The sequence below is a fragment of the Mastigoproctus giganteus genome, chromosome 9, assembly GCF_048544385.1.
Source record: "Mastigoproctus giganteus isolate SK-2022 chromosome 9, ASM4854438v1, whole genome shotgun sequence".
NCBI lineage: Eukaryota > Metazoa > Arthropoda > Arachnida > Uropygi > Thelyphonidae > Mastigoproctus > Mastigoproctus giganteus.
In genome coordinates this window covers 127,180,621-127,204,196 of record NC_143583.1, presented here as the reverse complement: position 1 = coordinate 127,204,196, position 23,576 = coordinate 127,180,621, and the positions used below count along the sequence as shown (strand labels likewise).

Here is a 23,576-nt window from a genome sequence, read left to right as displayed (position 1 = left end):
AGGAAACCGTTCCAGTTTGCACCTGACTGAAAACTGCTAGAGTGTTATGGGACAGAAAATTGCTGCTAAAAAAGCATTAAGCAAGATAACACTACATTCATGCCTGGTACCCTGAACTAAACAGCAATTATATCAAGAATCTGATACACTCCACGCCACACAGGTACAAGGCATGGAGGCACATGGTAATTAAATTTGTGGTGGGCCAACAAAATACTAATATCTGTTATAAAAGACTTAATTATAAAAGACTCTGTTATAAAAGACTTTGCTGCTAGTATATTTTTTTCCATTTTATTAAATAATGTTAATTTCAAACATTGGTCATACTCAGAAGGCATTCACATGGCCTGCAGTGTACTTCTTTGATTAATTGTAAAATATGTCTAAAACAGTTTATTCTTTAATTTATTTTCTTATCAATAAAATGCATAATCATTTTACATCAGCGTATAATAAATTTGAGGGTACAGGGGCAATTATTTCAATTGTAATGCTTGTTTTGGGAAAAAAATTTACACTGATATAATATATATGTGGTCACCACTGTGTGCATATATAATAGCCAAATGTGCTGAACTAATACTGAATAGATATATAAGCGGACATAAGCAAAATAATTCATTATGAAATTGGCAAGAAAACTGAAGGGGGAGGACACCAATAGTGAAAGTATTTGATCTGATGTTATCAAAAAAACTAAAGATAACGTGCTGTTAAACTCAGCCAATAGTTCTCTTCAATGGCTTCCTGTGTTTGTGTAACATATATACGTTCTGGGCAATAGTTTCATTCAGTCATTATAGTTGTTGATTTTGTAATCAACTAATTTGTACATTATTGATTATTGAAATAACTGATTATTAATCATCTGATTATGTCCATCACTTATACACAGCAATAGAAATGTACATTCAGCTATTGCTTAATTTATTAGTCTGCTGTAACCCACAGTAAAGGGAAAAATCTCAATTTTAAGGCATGAGCTTTTAAGAAATTACTGCACCTAGGATCCTTAAATTTTGGAATGTGTTCATGGCCAGGTCTTGGATGAGTTCCAAGTTTGCCGAACTACTTGCTTAGGCTACAAGTTTTAACATTCTTTCTAGTTGAGCCTGAGTCTTTTCAGTACACAACTCCTACACATTTGTTCCACTCAACACTATTCTCCTGAAATAATTTTTTTTTTTGTTTCCTCTGCTTTCCCTCCAAATGTCAGCAAACAATCAACAACTCAGGGATGATTCAGCCACATAAACCCCTCAGGATGATAGACAGAATTCCCATCTTTTCAAATATTTTATATCAATCAGTAACCACAAGGGTTACTGATTAGGGAGAGAAATGCCAGAAGTTTATCAAACTCTGGCGAGGAGCTAAATGATTTTGTAATAAGTGAGAGCAAAGTGGAGGAGAAATTGTTGAAGTTAAACATAAAAAAGGCAAGTGGAGTGGATGGGATCTATCCAGTTATACTAAAGGAGGAAGCAAAGGAAGTAAGCAAACCCTTGGCCTTGTCTGACCAATTTTATTGGATACTATGATGTGGTCACAAAGAAACAGGATGCAAAAATTAATTCTGTTATCATATACTTGGATTTTAGGAAAGTTTTTGATACTTTTGCACATGGGAAGACTACTGTACAAATAGGAGCAGTAAGACATTAAGGGCAAATTGCTGGTATGGATAAAGGGATAGTTGAGTGGGAGAAGACAGAGTGGTAATTAATGGACACTGCTCTTCATGGACTAATGTTATTAGTAGGTTGCCCCAGGGATCAGTGTTGGGTCCATTGCTGTTATCGGTATTTATTAATGATATTGAGGAAGGTATATCAGGCTTAATGTCCAAGTTTGCAGATGATATGAAGATTGGCAGGGTTGGGTTGTTAATGATACTAATGACAGTATGCTACTGCATACCGTCATCAACTTTCTAGATCCTGCAACAGGGTCTAGAAAGTTGAGCAGATGGGCTAAGAAGTGGCAACTGAAGTTTGACATTGACAAATGTAAAGTACTGCATATGGGTAGCAGTAATCCCAGAGTGGTAGAGAATGAAAAAAAAAAAAAAAAAAAAAAAAGTTTGGTTTGGTTTGGTTTAGATTTTTATTAGCGCATTAGCCAAAACCAGGTGATATATAAAAAAAAAAATATAAGCTTTCACTGACCTAATTACTTAGGTCACCATGTCAAGATATAAAATAACAAAGGTATAAAATGTAGAAAAGATAAAGAAATAACAATAACATGTAAATTTTAAATACAAGTAAAAACGTTTATTGATTTAAAATAGCTAAAAACAGCAGACATGGTCATTGTCAGATAAAATCTGACTGAGTATATACGGCTCAGACAGATGATTAAAAGCGGTAAAACGGATAAAATCTGGACAGTCAATTAAAATGCGTCCGATTGATAAAATTGTGCCACAGGACTCACACATAGGAGGATCATCAGCCCTCAGCAAATACAAATGAGTCAAATGACTATGTCCTATGCGGGTCTGGGCAAAAACAACTTCCTCCTTACGATTCCTGCACAGACTAGACTGCCATGGTTCAATTACAGGCTTTATACGATATAATTTATTCGTAGTCTGTCTATTCAACAAATCCTGCCATTGGGAGTGTATCTTCTGGTGTATTATTTACCTGCAGTCTGTAAAGGGGACTGACAGGCAGCGATTCTGTATTACTCTGTATTTATCATTTAATTCCAAAACATAATGCTGCATTTGGAGGATGACCTTTTCCCCCATTTAACTATACCCGTATTACAAGTAAAGATGGATAACATTAAATTTTTTGGAAGATGGTTTATTATGTGTAAGTACAGAACTTACCAATAATGATCATCGAGAATGGAATAACAACTGTGACTCCAACAATGATGGTACAGCCAACTACAGAACAGTGTTGGGGGGTGGAAGAAAAAGAGAGAAATAATTAGTCAATTCTGCAGAAAAAGGTTACTTACATAAATTAATTTTGTAGTGGAATGGTGTGCAGGCATAACAAGAATTGGAAACTGGTGAAATAATGAGCACTTCAAGCTGTAAGAAAAAAAAAAAAAAAAAAGGTAAACGGCAGCCATTATCAACCCATTGCAGGTTGACAGATCGACCGTATTTAGCAATCAGGAGCTTGAACACCAGTCTACTCAAGGAGCATGTGCTAATGCACTCCCGCTCCTGACCACTCGGCTACGGAGGCCAACCTTCAAGCTGTATTGGAGTGCAAGCTGTATCTACCTTTATAATTGGTAAATTATGAAACTTAATTTACAAAGATTTGTTAATGTTAATTTGATTACACATCTCTTACTTGTTAATATTTAGCCTTTAGTACTAATATGAATAATAGAACCCAAATTGGTCAACAGATAGCTATTAGTAAACATCTGGTATAGATTAAATAATTTTTTAAATGGGTTAGTAATTTAGTTAATAGGATTAAAATTTAATAAAATTAAACTTAAGTAAATAAATAGCCATGAATACTCATATACTTGTAATGTGGTTCTTATGACACCATCAGTTTCACATACCAAGACAGTAGTTTACAATTATTTATATGTTCTATACTGTATTCTCAAACTAACAATTTTTGAATCAAAACTCCGGTTAAGGTCTCCTGAAACCAATCGTAGTTTGTACATGAGGGTGAGGATATTAAGAGAGAGAATAGGGATTTTGACATTGCAGGATTAGATATCTGTTTGGCGGCTAACCTTCGTAAGCGTCATAATTGTATTGGTGGGTGGGTTCAAGATTACCATAAGAGTGGGAAATGGGGGTTCTTTTTCAAGGTATAATTATTAGGGTTTCTATTTTTTTTTTTGTTTTTATCTGTTCTAATACTCTGCTTTTGAAAATATTTATGTGGTTAATCATTTGTATACCTTTGTTTTGGTTAATACGTTGGTTATAATAATGAAGTATTCTTTTTACAGTCTACACATTGTGTGCTTGTCAGTGGTTAGAACTGAGGTGTTCTTGAAATTCCCAATGATGATCTTCACGCCAGGTGTGGAATGCAGAATCCAATTTTGTTATGATGCCATGAGTTATGTCATATTTAAGTTCTTAAATTCTTTTGAATAACCTTCAACTAGTTTGCACAGTATATGATTTTTGGCAATCTTTACACTGTAAATTATACACTGGGTGTTTAGTCGAAATGGTCTTTGTCAGGGTTGAAGTGGGGAAAGGGTACCGTATTTTTAACAGTGTTAGTTCTTGTAAATCTGGTGTACAACCCATAATTTTATATTCATATATTCGATCCAATTTTGTTATTAGGCCATGGGCTATGTTTAGCATTAGCAGAGGAATATGATGCAAGAAAGCAAGCTTATGCAGCATCAGCCAAAAACAAAAAAAAACACTCCCATTTCATCCCTCTGTTCGTTCGAAATACCTGTCCAGCCGAGCCTTAAATTTATTTAGGCTATCAACTTCCAAAAACAAGGGATGGAAGTCTGTTCCACCAACCAACTACCCTCTGGCTAAAGGCAAATTTCCGCACATCTATCCTACATCTATCTTTCCTCAATTTGAATTTATACCCTCTCGTGTGATTATTCTGAGCAAGAGGAAGAATCCCATTAGCACTGAGCATGTTCAAACCATTCAAGGCTTTATACACCTCTATAGGATCACCTCGCCAGTGACTAGTCTCCAGACACTGTAATTTGCAAAACTTAAGCCTTTCTTCGTAAGAGCAACCCTTTGTTCCATTCACTAACCTTCACTGTACTCATTCCAGCAGCTCTACATCCTTCTTGAAATTAGACCTCCAGATCTGTATACAGTACTCAAGGTATGGCCTGACCATTGCCTTATACAAAGGAATAATCACCTCCTTATCCCTGCTAGAAAAATTCCTGTACATCATTGACAAGACACCATGAGCTACTCTTGCAGCCCGTCTGCACTCTCAGAAAACTTCATATCTGCCTGCACAATTACCCCCAGGTACTTTTCATTCTCTACCACTGTCAGTGCAGTACCACAGAGTTGATACGTTACTCTGGGGTTACTGTTTGTTTGTTTGTTATTTAGAGCATTAGCAACTAAGGCCATATTGCTCCGGGATATGCAGTGATCATTCGCTGACCTTTCTGCATCCTCCATATTTGGTGGTGACGGGCTCAAACCCCGGTCTAATCAAGAAGCGTGTACTACGCACTGCTGCTCCTTCCCACCTAGCTATGGAGGCACCTGGGGTTACTGTTTCCCATATGTAGTACTTTACATTTGTCAATGTTAAACTTCATTTGCCACCTCTCAGCCCATCTGCTCAACCTTTCCAGATCCTGTTGCAGCAGCATACTGTCAGTAGTGTCCTTAACAATCCTGCCAACCTTTGTATCATCTGCAAACTTGGAGATTAAGCTTGATATACCATCATCAATATCTATTTATCTTATTTTTGTTACACAGAGCATTAAAATTATGATAAATGAATTAGCTTTGGGCTGGGTGGCAGCCTTCATCAGATTAAAATACTTTGAATGGCAGTTAGAATAGAGATGCACTGCCAGGATGGTACGTGAGACACGTGGTTAATTGTTTGTTGATGTTTGTGGCTGTGACGTATGGTGGTGACGTGGCCAGCGTTTGTCTATGGACAGAATTACTGCTTCTGTGATGGGGTTAAGTTGACAATCACTGTTCCTGTTCAACGAGGTATCCAAGCATTTTATACTTAACGATTCCAACCAGGTGCGCCTTAAGTAATGGTGGGACTTGTCTACAACCACGACATCGCGGTGTGGGTCGATGTCGTGGTGGGTTGTCCAGACATGCTCGGCAATAGCTGAGTGTTCTACATCCGCCAAACGGATCGCCCTTTTATGTTCTGAGAGGCGTTTCTCGAGACGACGACCAGTCTCTCCAAAGTAGCAGCTCGTGCAGTCACGGCAAGAGATGCGATAGACCACACCACTCTGTAGAAGGGTGGGGACAGGTGTTTTTATGTTGGAAAGGAGAGAACGCAGTTTCTTGCCTGGGAGTTGGATGCACTTCACCCCATGCGATCTTAGGATTCTACCGATCTGCTGTGACAGGTTGGGGTAGTATGGGATGAATGCCCTCGTGGAAGACTCGTCACTGTTGGTGTTGCTGTTGGTCGTCACGTTGTCGCGTGCTTGTAGATCACATCTGTTAAGGACATCGATGGGGTAGCCACACCTCGTAAGGTCTACTTTGACTCTGGTGATCTCTTTGCGCCTTTCATCTGCAGAGCTGGAGTGTGTCCAGGCGCGAGTTAGCAAGGTTCGGGCGGTTGAGAGGAGGTGGCCCCGTGTGTGTGCTGACTGGAAGTTGGTAAATTGGCCAGCACACATAGGCTTACGATAAACCGTTGTCTTCAAGCATGTGTCTTCGGGCCGGACAAGTGTATCTAGGTATGGTATAGAGTTGTTCGACTCCAGCTCAACCGTGAATTTTATTATGTACAGACTATTCTTGGCCAACCAACATATGATATGGTCGTGAGACTCCAGAAAGATTTTATCTTCATAGCCCGTAGCAGGCAACACCTGAGGTTTGCACATAGATGCAAAGCTAACTGGATTATACCGAAAGGGTTTCGCTACAAACAACCGTTTCCTAGTGAGCGTATGGGACGTGCCTGTCGGAACTTCGGCTTCAGAACTCTACGCATATGGATCGGCTGCCTCCATCGTGACATACAACGTGCTTCAGCGAGCAAAGCAGCCCTACTTGCCGACCTTAAGGCTCTGATTCCCGATCCTATTTACACCAAGGTAATCAATACTTTATGTTGCCAGGCCGTCAGAGAATCAGATCGTTATTGTGCCCGACAGAAACGTAAGTTCAATACTTTGATTAATGAATCCCGTCAATTTCGGCGCCAGCGTAATGCCCCTCCCACAAATTGCACGGATTTCGTATTGAACCTAAGCAACAAGCAGTTATCTGCAGAACAAACAAACTTGTTGACCCTTGGCATGACATTTGCCGTTCTTCCAAAGCACCCACCGATCACCAACATCGCCTTGGGTGTAGAAGCAAGCTAATCACGCCTCCCAGAAGATGTAGCCAACGCAATCCGCTTAAAGACTGCAGCAGTTCTACACCATGCTCGCCCCGTCTCTTCAAACCTCAGCCGTATACAGATTTCTACCCTCAAGGCACTGAAACGGGATTCGTCCATCGTCATTCTACCGGCGGACAAAGGCCGTCGTACAGTTGTAATGAACCACACTGATTACATGGCGAAAGCCTTACTGCTCTTACGAGACACTACCGTCTACAAACCCCTAACCATCGACCCCAACAAGGCTTTGGAACGATGGGAGTCAGAGGTGAATATCCTCACCAACACTTGGCTGAAGCAAGGGAAAATCACACAGTCAACCCGTAATCACCTCCGTGCCTCCGGGTGTCAGATCCCACGGTTTTACGGCCTGCCGAAAGTGCACAAAGAAGGCACGCCACTAAGACCTATTATATCCTGCTGTGGATCACCGACTTACGAGCTGTCTAAATTTGTCTCGAGACTTCTTTCTCCTCTAGTTGGCAAGACCACCTACACCGTCTCCAACAGTGTTGAGTTCATAGAAAGGATCCGCACTATATCCATCTCGCAAGATCAAGTCATGGCATCGTTCGATGTCGTATCACTCTTTACCTCCATCCCTGTGGAACTTGCCATCTCTTGCGCAAAACAACTCTTGGACAATGATGGAACCCTCAGCGACAGAACTAAGCTGACGCCTGATGACATTTCCGCCGCCCTCAGACTGTGCTTAACAGGGGGTGCAATCATGTTTAATGGTTCAATCTACCAGCAGATACATGGCACAGCCATGGGTTCCCCTGTCAGCTCGGTCACAGCAAACATCGTGATTGAGGAGTTAGAGGGACGTGCGTTTACACACGCACCGGATCACATCGCCTTTTGGTGTCGCTACGTAGACGATGTGTTCGTAGTGATCCCTAGAGACTCAAGTCAGCGACTCCTAACCCACCTCAACTCACTGTCACCCTTCATAAAATTCACGGTTGAGCTGGAGTCGAACAACTCTATACCATACCTAGATACACTTGTCCGGCGCGAAGACACATGCTTGAAGACAACGGTTTATCGTAAGCCTATGTGTGCTGGCCAATTTACCAACTTCCAGTCAGCACACACACGGGGCCACCTCCTCTCAACCGCCCGAACCTTGCTAACTCGCGCCTGGACACACTCCAGCTCTGCAGATGAAAGGCGCAAAGAGATCACCAGAGTCAAAGTAGACCTTACGAGGTGTGGCTACCCCATCGATGTCCTTAACAGATGTGATCTACAAGCACGCGACAACGTGACGACCAACAGCAACACCAACAGTGACGAGTCTTCCACGAGGGCATTCATCCCATACTACCCCAACCTGTCACAGCAGATCGGTAGAATCCTAAGATCGCATGGGGTGAAGTGCATCTAACTCCCAGGCAAGAAACTGCGTTCTCTCCTTTCCAACATAAAAACACCTGTCCCCACCCTTCTACAGAGTGGTGTGGTCTATCGCATCTCTTGCCGTGACTGCACGAGCTGCTACTTTGGAGAGACTGGTCGTCATCTCGAGAAACGCCTCTCAGAACATAAAAGGGCGATCCGTTTGGCGGATGTAGAACACTCAGCTATTGCCGAGCATGTCTGGACAACCCACCACGACATCGACCCACACCGCGATGTCGTGGTTGTAGACAAGTCCCACCATTACTTAAGGCGCACCTGGTTGGAATCGTTAAGTATAAAATGCTCGGATACCTCGTTGAACAGGAACAGTGGTTGTCAACTTAACCCCATCACAGAAGCAGTAATTCTGTCCATAGACAAACGCTGGCCACGTCACCACCATACGTCACAGCCACAAACATCAACAAACAATTAACCACGTGTCTCACGTACCATCCTGGCAGTGCATCTCTATTCTAACTGCCATTCAAAGTATTTTAATCTGATGAAGGCTGCCACCCAGCCGAAAGCTAATTCATTTATCATAATTTTAATGCTCTGTGTAACAAAAATAAGATAAATAAATTATGAATCCAGAGCACACAGGCGTGTTTTATTATCATCAATATCATTTATAAATACAGAAAACAACAATGGACCCCACTAATAACATTAGTCCACGATGAGCAGTGCAGTGTCCATTGATTACCACTCTCTGTCTTCTCCCTCTCAACCAACCCTTTATCCATAGCAGCAATTTGCCTCCAATGCCACACTGCTCCAATTTCTGCAGCAGTCTTTCATGTGCAACAGTATCAAAAGCTTTTCTAAGATCCAAATATATAACATCAAAGTTATTCACTGCATCCAGTTCTTTTGTGACTGCATCAGAGTATCCAATCAAATTTGTCAGGCAAGACTTTCCCTTAATGAAACCATGCCGTGTCCGAGCTATATCTGAAGTCTTGTCTAGATGATCCTACAGTTCTTCTTTAACCAGTGCCTCCATTAATTTTCCTGGAACAGAAGTTAAACTCCAAGGTCTATAATTACTTCTGCCAGTCTTTGATCCTCCTTTGTGAATTGGGGTCATATTTGCACATCTCCAGTCTATGGGTACCTCCCCTGAGTCCAAAGAAGCTCTCATAATTATGGTTAAGGGTTTGCTTACTTCCTTTGCTGCCTTCTTTAATATAACTGGATGGATCCCATCCACCCTGGGTGCCTTTTTTTATGTTTATCCTCAACAATTACTCCTACACTTTCCTCTCAGTTATTACAAAATCATCTAGCTCACTGCCAGAGTTTACTTCAACTCTGGCATTCCCCTTCCTGAATAACTCCTCATGTGTGAATGTAGATGCAAAATACTCATTTAGTTTGTTAGCCACCTGAGCAGGATCATCAACAGTTGAACCATCAATATCCAGTGGACCAATCTGATTCATCCCTTTCCTTCTAGAGTTTACATAGGTAAAGAACTCTTTTCTGTTTTTCTTTGCATCCTTTGCCAAGGATTTCTCACAATCTGCCTTTGCCTGCCTAATCTCCTTTGTGACTTGGTTACAGACCAGCTTATATCTATCATAGGCTTCCATGTCACCCATTAATTTATATGTATCCCATGCATGTTTCTTCTCTGCCATATGTCTCATTAGTTCATCTGACATCCATTTAACCCTAAACCTTGAACAATATTTCTTAGTTGGTATGTAAAGCCTAGTAGCTTTACATACCAACTTCCAAGATGAATTATTTATGATAAATATGTGGATATTTATGTTCTTTAATTCTTTTGAATAATCTTCTACCAGTTTGCTCAATATAATATAAAATATAAATATAAAAATATGGTTTTACACCAGATTTACAAGAACTAACACCATTAAAAATATGGTAAAAATCCCCTTCCCATTTCATACCCAACGAAAACTCTTTCCACTAAACATCCAACATATAATTTACAATGTAAAGATTGCCAAAAATCATATACTGGGAAAACTGATTTGAAGATTATTCAAAATAATTAAAGAAGATAAATATGACATAGCCCATGGCCTAATAACAAAATTGGATCCTGTATTCCACACCTGGTGCAAGGATCACCAATGGGATTTCAAGAACACTTCTGTTCTAACCACTGACAAGTACAGGAAACAGACTGAAAAAAGAATACTTCTTTATTATAACCAAAACAAAGGCATGCAGATGATTAACCACATGCATATTTTCAAAAGCAGTGTTAGAACAGATAAAAAAAAAACAAAAATAGAAACCATAATAATTATGCCTCCCTATTCTTTGAATATCCTCACCCTCACGTACAAACTATGATTGGCCTCAGACCTTAAAACCCGAGTTATGATTCAAAAATTGTTAGTTTGAGAGTACAGTAGAGAACATATATAAATGTAATTAATTGTAAATCACTTTCTTGGTATGTGAGGTAGACAGTGTCATAAAGACAGCATTACAGGAATGTAGTCATTCATGGCTATTTACTTCATCATCATCATCAGCCATTTTAAATACACTGCTATTCACTTACTTAAGTTTAATTTTATTTAATTTTATTAAATTTTAATCTTTACCAAATGTTTATTAATAGTTATTGTTTGATTAATCAGGTTCTATTATGCATATAAGTACTAAAGGCTAAGTTTTAACTAGTAAATGTGTAATCAAATTAATAACTATGTAAATGAAATCACCATTACTATTAGTTCTGCAGTGTTTACAATCACCAAAGAAGTGATACAGCAAGTACCATGAAATTTCTGAGAATAATCTATAATTCTTTAAGAAATTAAAGGCAGATTACACTCTACACAGCATTATTTCACCAATTTCCATGCATAAATTTTTTTATCCATATGTAGTACTGTTTCTTTCTGACAAACGGATATAGCTAAAGAATATTATTATTATCATCACATAAGTTCAGTTCATATAAAAGAGCACAGTTTAACATGAAAAGAGTAGAACAGATGCCATCATTTGTGAATGTTTAATTTGAATATTACTTCTTAGGGAGTGATACTATTCAGTGCTATTCAGTGAACTGGAGAACTTTATTATTTCCTGACATATATAAAAATGTATGTCAGGAAATAAAGTATACATATATTAGCAAAAAAGCCTCGTGCATTGGGAATAAGCATACTGAAACAAATCTTGTCACTGCTGGCAAAACATAAAGATATAAAATAAAACTTTATTAAAAATACAATGAAAATAAAGTACTAAAAACAGTACGAACAAAAACAAACTATACATTAAGAAGCTTTTGTAGCAATGTGGTCCTTTATCAAATTTATTGACAAATAGTATGACATAATATCATTATATTTTGTAGAGGAGCAACCTATATGCATGTGCTACAACAAACTGATGCTGACCATGAATGATGAGGGGAAAAGAGGGGCTAAACAGCCATCAGACTCTGTGGAAGTAGGACAAAGTACATTTGTCACCTTATAAGATTGGAGGTTTTGCAATTGCATCTCGGAGCACAAGGGAGCTAGTCGTCAGGCCAAGTTTACTCACTCCACTGTTGCTGAGGGTTATTGGTGTGAACAGCACATTAATCATAATTCTTGTTCTAACATTGAAATTTTGGAATATGCACATGATTCTTACATATTGTGAGTGCTCCTAGTTGGAAACACTTCACATAGCTGTGGTCGGTTTTTTTTTTTTTTTTTTTGATTTGGTAGTTGTTGGCGCATCGGCTTCTGTGGCCATATTGCACCTCCCAAGGTTTTTGCAGTACTTTGATCCAAGCCCGAGGCGGGAATCGAACCCGCGACCTTTGGGTTGCCGGCTGTGGTCGGTTCCAATATTAATCGCAATCATGAAACCCACATACACCCTATTATGGAAGCATTTATTTTACAGTATGATGAAAGAAGGCAAGCTCATAATGTGATAATTGTATGTCGGCCTACTTCCATAGTCTGATGGATGATGTTTTGTCTCCCATCCTTTTTTTTCCACTGTTCACAACCTGAATTTAAAAAATTTGTTGTAGTGCTTGTGTGTATGTTCTCTTCTGAAAAATATAATGATGTTATGTCCTACTACTAGTCTCCATTGTAATAAAAGAGCACAAAAGCTTCTCACTGTATATTTTGTTTTTGTTCATCACATTTTGTATTTTTATCACTTGAGCATTTATCTGTATACATTTTATTATTATTCTTTATAAAGTTTCTATGCTTCATTTTCATTGTATTTTTAATAAAGTTTTATTTTATATTTTGTTGGTAGTCAGTGTCATTTAGGAAGTGACATCATTTGCGACATTTCTGTCTCTTAGTTTGAAAGATGTAATGTTTTATTCTCATGCCCGCTACTTACTCTACGGAATCAACATTAGTGATTGAGTAGGAAGTGACATCATTGGCATCATTTCTGTAAGAAAATTTTGTTACCAATTGGTTTTAACTAAAGTTGATTCGGCAGAGTAAGTTGTGGGTAGTAATATTATGCAAGAATAAAAGCTTCAAAGTCACGGAGGAAGCCTCTTGTGTCGACAAAAGAACAAGTTCAAAAACATAGAGAACAAAAAAAATATGCAGAGTTTAATGAAATCTGCTTCTCAAGATTTTGATCAACATCAACCTTCTAAGTAGTGTAAGTAAGTAGCAGGCGTGAGCATAAAATGTTATATCGTTCATAACTTTGGTTCTAGCTGTTAGATTTTAACAGCTGTTCGATTAAACCGCTTAAAGATTTAAATGGTTTTAATTCAAGAACGCAACAATAAAACAAGCACTTCAACAAACAATCACTTCTTGCAGTAGTTCTTGGTTATGATGTCATACTATTCTACAAATGGATTTCGCTAACTATTGAATTATAAAAATACCAAATCTAATTTCAGTTAACAACCTATAAGAGTATTTCGAAGATGACTAAAACTCCAGCTGAGTGAAATCGAGATAATCACGAAAGAATAAAAACTTCAAAACCAATGAAGAAGCTTCCCATGTCGACAAAAGAACGAGTTCAAAAACATAGAGAAAGAAAAAAAAAAAATGCAGAGTTTAATAAAATCTGCTTTGCAAGATTTTGATCAACATTAGCCTTCTACATCGACTTCTCATCAAGAAGATAAACCGTAAACATCATGAAATTATATTCAAGAACTTCCTGAAGATTTCAATCCAGAAGAGTTGAGTTCAAATGAATTACCTGAGGATTTTCAATTGATTTCTGAACCAGCTAGACATAGTATACTGCAACAATCAGTTTTAACTGCATCATCCAAAAAGAAACAAAATCATATTTCAGCTCAACCACAGTTTCAACAGTAGTCTGCAAACTCCCATAGGGAATTTGAACAATTTCTGGAGATATTTGTGATATCTGTGATCGATTATGGTATGAAATGATGTAAAATTGTGCACTCCAGGAAGTTATCCATTACTTCTCTTAGAATTTCAAACTGTAGACATAACGATATGAAGACTTGTAATACTTGTTGAGTATCTCTCAAAAATGATTCCATTCCAACATTTTCGAAGAGGAATGGTTTCGTTTATCCTGCTATTTCACCTCACCTCACCTCATCTATTTTAAACAGTCCGAATTTCAACATCATGGCAGTCCACATGATCACATTCTTTTGTGGCTTAATAATGCTCCTAAAGAACCTATGGGAAATGGTATGAACGCAACGATAGCTATGATAAATCAGCTCATATCCATTTCTACTGCAAAAGCCTCTGGTAATATCAAACTCCAATCTCCACTCTTTACAATCTCAAGTGTACACATCATATTTTAGCTTTCGAATAGGCACTTCCGTAGCCAGGTGGGAAGGAGCAGCAGTGCGTAGCACATGCTTTTTGATTAGACCGGGGTTTGAGCCCGTCACCACCAAATACGGAGGATGTGGAAAGGTCAGAGAATGACCACCGCATATCCCCAGAATGCTCCTAAAAACCAAAATAACAACAACAAATAACAGCTCTCAAATCCATTGTAAGTAAATTACCTATTGAACATGTATTGTAACCTCAAATTGATTAAACTGTTGGAAAAAAAAAATGCTTCAAAATGTTAAATGCGTTCGGATTCTTTTCATTCATAAAACCTTTTAACCCCATCCAAGCAAGGATGTTTTCACATAAAATAAAACATCTTTCATGCATACAGAGTACACATGGTGCTTTTTTTTTTTTTTTTTAGAGTATGAGGCCACCTACAACCATATTCAACTTAGGTGATAGATAAATAAATGCATAGAGCAACTGAAAGCTTCTATGCATTTATTTGTATTTTTAAATTTTATCATGTATATTTTATCTTTTATTTAGTACATTTTAATTGATTTTACAGTCTCTTAAATTACGGTTATTTTGCAAGTTTATATTTTATAATAAACTTTTTATCTTGAAATGTTGATGTCTGAAAAAAATCACACATATCCAATACCTGACTTCGGAGGATCCTTCAATCACTCACTGTTCATGATTTTTTAATTAAAATATTCAAAAACATGAATTGGATGATAAGTCCCACAACCCCATAAGCTATTCCAGGTTTTAAGCCCGAGATGCAGATTGTCTTATTTGTGTGTGTGTGTGTGTGTGTGTGTGTGTGTGTGTGTGCGCGCGCGCACTTGCGCGTGCACACGCAAGTACACATCTTAAATTGAGTGTTCATACTGAATTGTGGAAAAATAATGAGATTATAAGTTTAGACATTAATGTGCTAAGTTTGGTATCAGCATGTTAAGAAAAATGTTCAAAATCATACATGAACCAAGAATAGTGTTTCCATATTGATAACTCAAATAATTCAACAATTACTGCAATTTTATCCTTGGTACATGAGATAAAGCCATTTCTATATGGAATCGTGGAATTTATACAATTCTCAAATTTAGCATGTGAAATTTATAAAAGTTCCAAAACAATTTATAAAACACAGGTCAGTTACAACAGTTTTATTATACATTTTAATTTTAAATTGTGGTTCCTTTTAAGACCAGCTAACTATTAAGAGTAGAACACAGATCCTGCTAAACTGCAAATTTGTATGAGCTGTATATAATATTCATTTTACTTACGTGTGCCTAGTAATAGCACAATAACTTTTCTCAAGAAATCAAAAAATCCACTTGATGTCTTTCTAGCCTCTCGAACTTGACCAAAAAGGGACTGGTAGGAAGGAGGTGGTGCTGAAAGAAAACTATCCATGTTATATATAGAAGGAAATCATAATTTTATATTTTTTTAAACAATAACTTAAAAATCCTAATGTACACATGTAAGTGCATGTGTGCATGCAATGCACACATATGCATAATACTAATAACCTTTAGTCTTGAAATAAAATATGCAATCAATGCAAGTCTAGGTGAATAATGCATACAACTGTGGTTTCAAATGTGTAAAAATGTTTGTTTATATTATAGAGAGCCATATTGCAAGAGGTGTGTTTGTATGATGGTATAAGGTTAATTAAGTCTACTGATGTTACTGACATCAGTAGATTTAATTCTGGATACTTTTAAAATATATCTTAATTTTGCTTATAATTAGTATTTAAAGGCATAATTCAAATTTAATAGCAGAAGACTACTATAGAGAATTATACAAGGAGTGACGGAATGATGCCAGCAGTGGGGAAGATGGATCACAAATTAGTAACACATACGACATACCTGATGAGGTTGAACATGCATTGAAGAAAATGAAGAATCAGAAAACCCTGGGGGAAGATGAAGTTACTGTAGAGTTGTTAAAATTGAGAAGAGACATGACACAGAAACTGGGAAACCTCTTCACAAAATGCATTACAAAAGGCATGATGCCTAAGGAGTGGAATAATGCAATCAGTTTTGCTGCATAAGAAAGGAGATAAATCAGAAATTGGAAATAATAGACCAATTAGCTTTTTATCCCACATCTACAAGTTGTTCACAAGGGTAATTACTTATAGATTAGAAAGAATACTGACAATGACTGTTTTGTTGATTCTTTTAATTTATTAAAAGAATCAACCAAAAGGGCAGGCTGGCTTTAGGACAGTATTCTCAACTATGGATCACCTTCATGTAATATCACAGCTAATGGAGAAATAAAATGAATATAAAACACCATTATGCCTGGCGTTTGTGGATTATAAAAAGGCATTTTACTCAATACAGCATAAGGCAATGTTTCGGGCAATGGAAAGACAAGGCATAGGTACTCAGTATTGGCAATATTCACAATGACATATGGCTGTATGGCGTGGTAATGAACAGTGTCAATAGACATTGCTCTTTGTGGACTAATGTTATAAGTGGAGTCCCACAGGGTTCAGTGTTGCACTCACTGTTGTTTTGCATATTTATCATTGATATTGATGAAGGTATATATGAGGCTTCATGTCGAATTTTGCAGATAATACAAAGATTGGCAGGGTTGCTAATGACAGTAATGGCATCGTGCTACTGCAACAGGATCTAGAAAATTTGGGCAGATGGGCTGAGAAGTGGCAACTGAAGTTTAACATTGAAAAATGCAAAGTACTACATATGGGTAGAAGTAACCCCAGGGGAACATACCAATTGTGTGGTACTACACTTAGGGTGGTAGAAAATGAAAAAGACCTGGGAGGAATTGTGCAGTCAGACATGAAGTTATCTGAGCAATGCAGACAGGCTGCCAGAGCAGGTCATGGGGTTTTGTCAATGATACACAGGAATTTTGCTAGCAGGGAAAAGGAGGCGATAATCCCTTTGTATAAGGCAATGGTCAGGCCACACCTTGAGTACTGCATACAGGTCTGGAGGCCTCATTTTAGGAAGGATGTAGATTTGCTTAAGCATGTACAGAGAAGGGCAACAAGATTGGTGAGGGGAATGAAGGGGTCCTCTTACCAAGAGAGGCTTAAGTTCTGAAAATTGCAGTGGCTGGAGATTAGGTACCTGCGACGTGATCTGATTGAGGTGTATAAGGCCTTGAATGGGTTGAACACGGTGAATTCTAATGGGATTCTTCCGCTTGCTCAGATTATGAACTTAAGGGAGCATAAATTTAAATTGAGGAAAGACAGCTGTAGAATAAATGTGCAGAAATTTGCCTCTAGTCAGCGGGTGTTAATTGCTGGAACAAATTTCCATCTGTCGTTATGGAAGTTGATAACTTAAATAAATTCAAGGAGGAACTGGACAAACTTTTAGAGGGAATGGTTTTGTGAATTTTTTTTTTTTTTTTGGCTGATGCTACATAAGCTTATGTAGCATCATCTTGCATCACATGCCTCTATTACTATTACGATTTTGAAGAAAATACAGGAGAAACTACCTCCTTTATTAGACTAGCATATTTAAAATTGAGAAAGGAGTTCGACAAGGGGACACAATCTCTGAAGTTGTTTACTGCTGCCCTTAAGGAAGCTTTCAGAAGATTAGACTGATTGCAGAAAGGAGTCAATGTGAATGGAGAGTACCTCAGCCATTTAATTACATATGACATTGTGATCATAAGCCATGATCCTGAAGAATTAGAGGAAAATCTTAATCAGTTATGCAGAGTTAGTAAGAATGTCGAACTAAAGATGAATATGGCTAAAACAAAAGTAATGATGAACAAGCATGCCACAGAAAGGGGATATAATCATTAAAGGAGCAGTGATTGAAAAGGTGGATTCATATCTGGGACAAGTCATTAGCTGCAATAATGATAAATGGCTAGAAGTCAAGAGAAGAATAAATTTTGGATGGATAGCATTCAGGAAATATAGTCACATACTGAGGAGCAATATTCCAATTTGTCTGAAACGTAAACTAAAGAACCAATGTATACTCCCCACCATCACTTATGGAAGTGAAACTTGGGCACTCACCAAAAGAATGGAAGAGAAGCTAAGAACTACATAGTGAAGATTGGAATGAATTATATTAGGAATCAGACTGTTAGATTAGAAGAGAAACATGGATTAGACAGCAAACTCAAGTAAAGGACATTCTTACGAAAACTAAAAAACTAAAATGGTCTTGGGCAGGATATATAGCTCAAAGACATGATAACAGATGGACTAAGAAAATAACAGAATGGTACCCAAGAGGAGCTAGAAGATAACCTGGAAGACAAGGATGGAGATGGACAGATGAAATTCACAAGTTCGTGGGTAGTAAATGGATGGGCATTCCACAAAACAGAAGGAACTGGAAAGTTGCTGGAGAGACCTTCATCCTGTCGGAGCAATATGGCCTTAGTTGCTAATGCCCCTAAAAACCAAATAACAAAAAACAACCGTCATCCTGCAGTGGAGTGAAAATGGCTGATAATGATGACGATGTCTTATTTTTATGAATTCAAAGACATTTCATTTTGAAAAATAAAAAAACAAAAAACATAGCTGCAATTTAACAAATCTCTTTTCTAAAATAATTTAAAGAAACAAGGCTGGATACAAAATGTTTATTAAAAAATATACAATGGCCACTTTATTAGGTACACTCACCATTTTCATGAAATGGAACACTCCTTCAATAACAGCATTGCATATTCATACCATATAAAGCAGGTGGGCAGGTGGGAATGTTATATGTGTACAATTCAGTGTGAGAATGGGCAAGACAAGATTCTTATAAAGGAAATTGAAAATGACTTTGCCAGTTCCAGACGTGCCATTATGAACATCACAAAAACTGCAACTCTGCTGGGCATTTTCATATACGACTGTGTCTTGGGTGTACCAAGATTGATCCAATAACCGAATAACATCCAGGCTAATGCCGATGCTGTGGTCAGAAACAACTCATTAATGTGAGAGGCCAAAGGAGGCTGACAAGACTTGTGCAGGGTAACAGAAAGGCTGTAATCTGTCAAATAACAACCAACAGTGGTAGTAATTTTTTTTAATTTATTAAACTAGGTCCCAGTCAGCTTTTTCGGCAACTCTGCCACTAGCATTAGCAAAGGTACATGATGCAAGAAAGCAAACTTATATAGCATCAGTCAAAAAAAAAAAAAAAAACCCCCTTCTTATTTAACCTATCCACTCGCTCCAAATGTTTGTCTAGTTCTGCCTTGAATCTATTTAAGCTATCAACTTCTACGACAGATGGAAGTTTGTTCCAGCAATCAACCACCCGCTGGCTAAAGGCAAACTTCCGCACATCCATCCTACAACTGTCCTTCCTCAATTTGAATTTATGCCCTCTCAGGCGATTCTTCTGAGCAAGAAGAAGAATCCCATCAGCATTGAGCATGCTCAAACTATTTACAGTACTGTACAGATAATAGTAACACATATTATACTGTGCCACTATACAGCCATTAGTGGAGCCATTTCGGTTGCCGACAAACGGTCACACGTTTGTTAACTGCACTTAATTATATATTGTGGACACCCAGGAGTAGGGAGAACAAAGAAACCGCCAATCGTTTTCACAACCTTTAATGACTGATTTGATGAATAATTATGGATTCCTAAGACCACCTAGATGTATTCAGGTAAGCTTGAACGGGTAAGAATAGTTATTTATTTTTATTCAACTTCTACCGCAATCTGGGCATTCTAAAGGGTAACAATGGTTTTTTGGCACTATTGTTACTTTGTAAGGGTCTCTGGTTACATTGCAGGCACCTCTTGCCATGCCCATGTCACATTAGACTTAATTTTACTATAAAAGTATATCTCATAAGGTTGATTGTAATAAGTGTAACACAATTTTAATTCATACTTTGCTTCATTTGACCAGGCTGTACACAAAAACATCAGCAGGAATTATGATTCCCGCCATTGTGATAGTAGATTTAAGTGAAATCAGGTACAGGCAGTTCTCGCTTTACGAGTTCTCTGGTTTACGAGTTTTTCCCCCCAAGTATCAACAAAATCGAAAATATGAACATTAATTGCAAAAAATGAATGTTAAACATTCATAAATACCGAATTCCAAACCATGTGCGTAGCTATACAATACAGTGTACCCCACTTTACGATATTAATCAGTTACAGAGACACCATTGTATCATTAAAATATCGTAATGTGAACCAAATAACACATTGTTTTTTGGTAATTCGTTTCAAGATCACGGAAGTTGAAATTTTTGCTGTATAACTAAGGTATTTATCTCTCTAAAATGACAATACGAAATTTTTAGAAATCTTCAAGTACCGTGTTAATAGACTCGAAAAGAATAGCAAAAGCTTAAAAAGCGGTACTCACCTTGAAATTAATCTGTGATGGTTTACTTAGGTAGCGTGGTTAATGTTTAAGTTGAATTGTTAAATTGAAAAATTAAAAGGGAGGGAAGTAGGAAAAAGTTGACTGAGTTAAATGAGTGCAAGGAAACAGAAGTGTACACATCCAATCTTTGGTTGTCATCGAAATAAAAGAAAGAAGAATAATTAAAAACTATGTAAGTGAATCCGGTGAAGCCAATAGTCTTTACAAGGACTTTCGTTATTTAAAGAACGTCTTCAGTTGGCAATGTGTGGGGAGAGAACGCGCATGGTATTTTAAGAATAAAAAATTATACTCTCGTGATGCCTTTTTTGACATGTGGGAACTTTAATCTCGAGAGGTTCCAAATTGGGGAAAGATTGAAGGGGAGTTTAGAATTTAGAATACAATCCTTAACGCTAAAAATAAAATTAAATTTAACATCCCAACCAAAGACAAAAATAAAACTAACATCCGCATAGTCCTCCCTTACCACAATGAACTAGCAGGACAGTTCCGACGCCTATTTAACAACACTGATATCTCCCTTGTTTTTTCCACCTACAACAAATTAGGATCCTTCTTCAGCACCGATAAAGACATACAAATATTCTACAAACGACCTTAATAATATTATATACCTCATTAATTGTCAACCAAACTGCAACACATGTTATATCGGAAGTACCACTACCAAATTTGGCTCATCAAAAACATCCAACACCCGTGCATACTACCATTTCCATAGTATCACGTCTAACCAATCTGTCACAGAACTTACAACTCATGCCCAGACTCAACCACAACCCGCTCATCGATTCTGCCATTTCCATCATTAAACTAAAATCCAGCTACAGAATACTTTAATATGAAGCTCTAGTTATCGAATGGTACAAGCACCACTCTAACCTCAAAATTCTAAATTCTAAACTCCCCTTCAATCTTTCCCCAATTTGGAACCTCTCGAGATTAAAGTTCCCACATGTCAAAAAAGGCATCACAAGAGTATAATTTTTTATTCTTAAAATACCATGCGCATTCTCTCCCCACACATTGCCAACTGAAGACGTTCTTTAACTAACGAAAGTCCTTGTAAAGACTATTGGCTTCACCGGATTCACTTACATAGTTTTTAATTATTCTTCTTTCTTTTATTTCGATGACAACCAAAGATTGGATGCGTACACTTCTGTTTCCTTGCACTCATTTAACTCAGTCAACTTTTACCTACTTCCCTCCCTTTTAATTTTTCAATTTAACAATTCAACTTAAACATTAACCACGCTACCTAAGTAAACCATCACAGATTAATTTCAAGGTGAGTACCGCTTTTTAAGCTTTCGCTATTCTTTTTGACTCTCTAAAATGTTATTTTTAAGGTCACAAGCTGACCTTAAGGCCATATAAAAGGTCGTGAGCATGGTTTGTAATTGTATTAGTTACCAATTCAAATCATTAATATTTTCAAAAAGGAGTCATGGAGGGCTCTTGCTGGTACTTCTGGTAATGCAGATCCCTGGAGTGTTGTTTGCTGCATATCACCAACAAGCTGCCTAAAAGTGATGTGGTACACACCAGAGACACCATGACTGGGCAATTAACCTATACATGGAACAGAATAGCCAATAACATCCTTGACTCTGTTCCTAAACAATGACCAAGCTCTCACTACAGAACAAACCAACATCTGCAATGAGAATGAGGCATATTTACCCACTGATATAGAACCACCATTTACATTAGAAGAGCTAACCTCTGCACTCAACAGAACTAAAGAAAAGATGCCTAGAACATGAAATGCCACAATGTGTCAGTCACAGCACCTGCTACAACTGTATAATTGTCTACAAAAAAAGTATATTTCCCACTCCTTGGAAAATGGCAAACCTCTGGCTAAACTTAAAAAAAAATCCAGAAAAACCTCTGAATGATCCCATGTCCTAATACAGACCAATAGCCTTGTTACCAGTACTGAGCAAGGTATTAGAAAGATTACTACTGTGCCATCCTGAAGCACAATACCTGAATAAAAACTTTCAGTCGGGCAAACAGTTTGGCTTCAAACCTGGATGTTTGGCTGAGGATGCAATGGACAATAACAGCAGTGCAAACCACCCAGGAAACCTACATGCTGGCTATTTTGATTGTTTGTGCTGGAATCTTTGATACCTTATGATGGCCCAGCATTCTCAGAGAATATGCCATGCTGGAATATTCCAAAAACCATACAACTGTATAAAGAAATATCTTCACAACAGAAAAATAACAGTGCAAACAAGAATTCAATCCATACAAAGGAATGGTGCCCATGGATGCCTGCATGCTTCAGTGCTAAAGCTGGTGTTCCCCAACTCTTTTCCTCTTGTATATTAATGACCTTTTTCCATTGACAGGAAATAATATCCATAGTTTTGCTCATGATAACACACCACATTCCAGTTTGAGAAACCGTGCCCTGTACAAACAGCTTCAACTTCTCAAATATCCACTACTAATTCCTTCAATGCTGATCTTCAGGTAATTTTCAAGTGGGGAAAAAATAACTTAGCTCATTTCAGTCATTCTAAAACTCAAACATGTCTTATATATCACAAATAGAATTCTTCTGCACCTATGCATATATGCAATGACACTGACTTCTAAGCAAGGTCATATCTCTATTGGGATTACACTTACTTTTAATCTCTCTTGTTATAAGAATATTAATAAATATTGCTTCCTCTGCATCTAAAAAACTGGGTTTTCTCTTTTGATCTCGGCATTACTTTTCTTTCAAACAGTTGGTACAAATCGCAAATCTGCCCTACCATAGAATATTGTTCTGGCATCTGGGGCTCTCGGGCTTCTAGATTCCATCAAAAGAGGGCAGTTAGGTTAATTAATGCCATCTCTACCAGACGCTCTCCACTTTGTTTCATATGCTCTGT

General features: G+C 37.7%; 1 protein-coding gene across 1 annotated transcript in view; it reads right to left on the bottom strand.

Annotated features, from left to right (window-relative positions):
• LOC150080711 (uncharacterized) overlaps window positions 1-23,576 on the bottom strand; it is a 65,363-nt gene that overhangs the window by 24,073 nt on the left and 17,714 nt on the right. The window contains exons 3-4 of the mRNA XM_090381585.1: window positions 15,553-15,663; window positions 2,846-2,905 (exon numbers count right to left, since the gene is read on the bottom strand). Coding sequence (XP_090237711.1) covers window positions 2,846-2,905; window positions 15,553-15,663 — 171 coding nt within the window. The remainder of the gene's footprint in view (window positions 1-2,845; window positions 2,906-15,552; window positions 15,664-23,576) is intronic.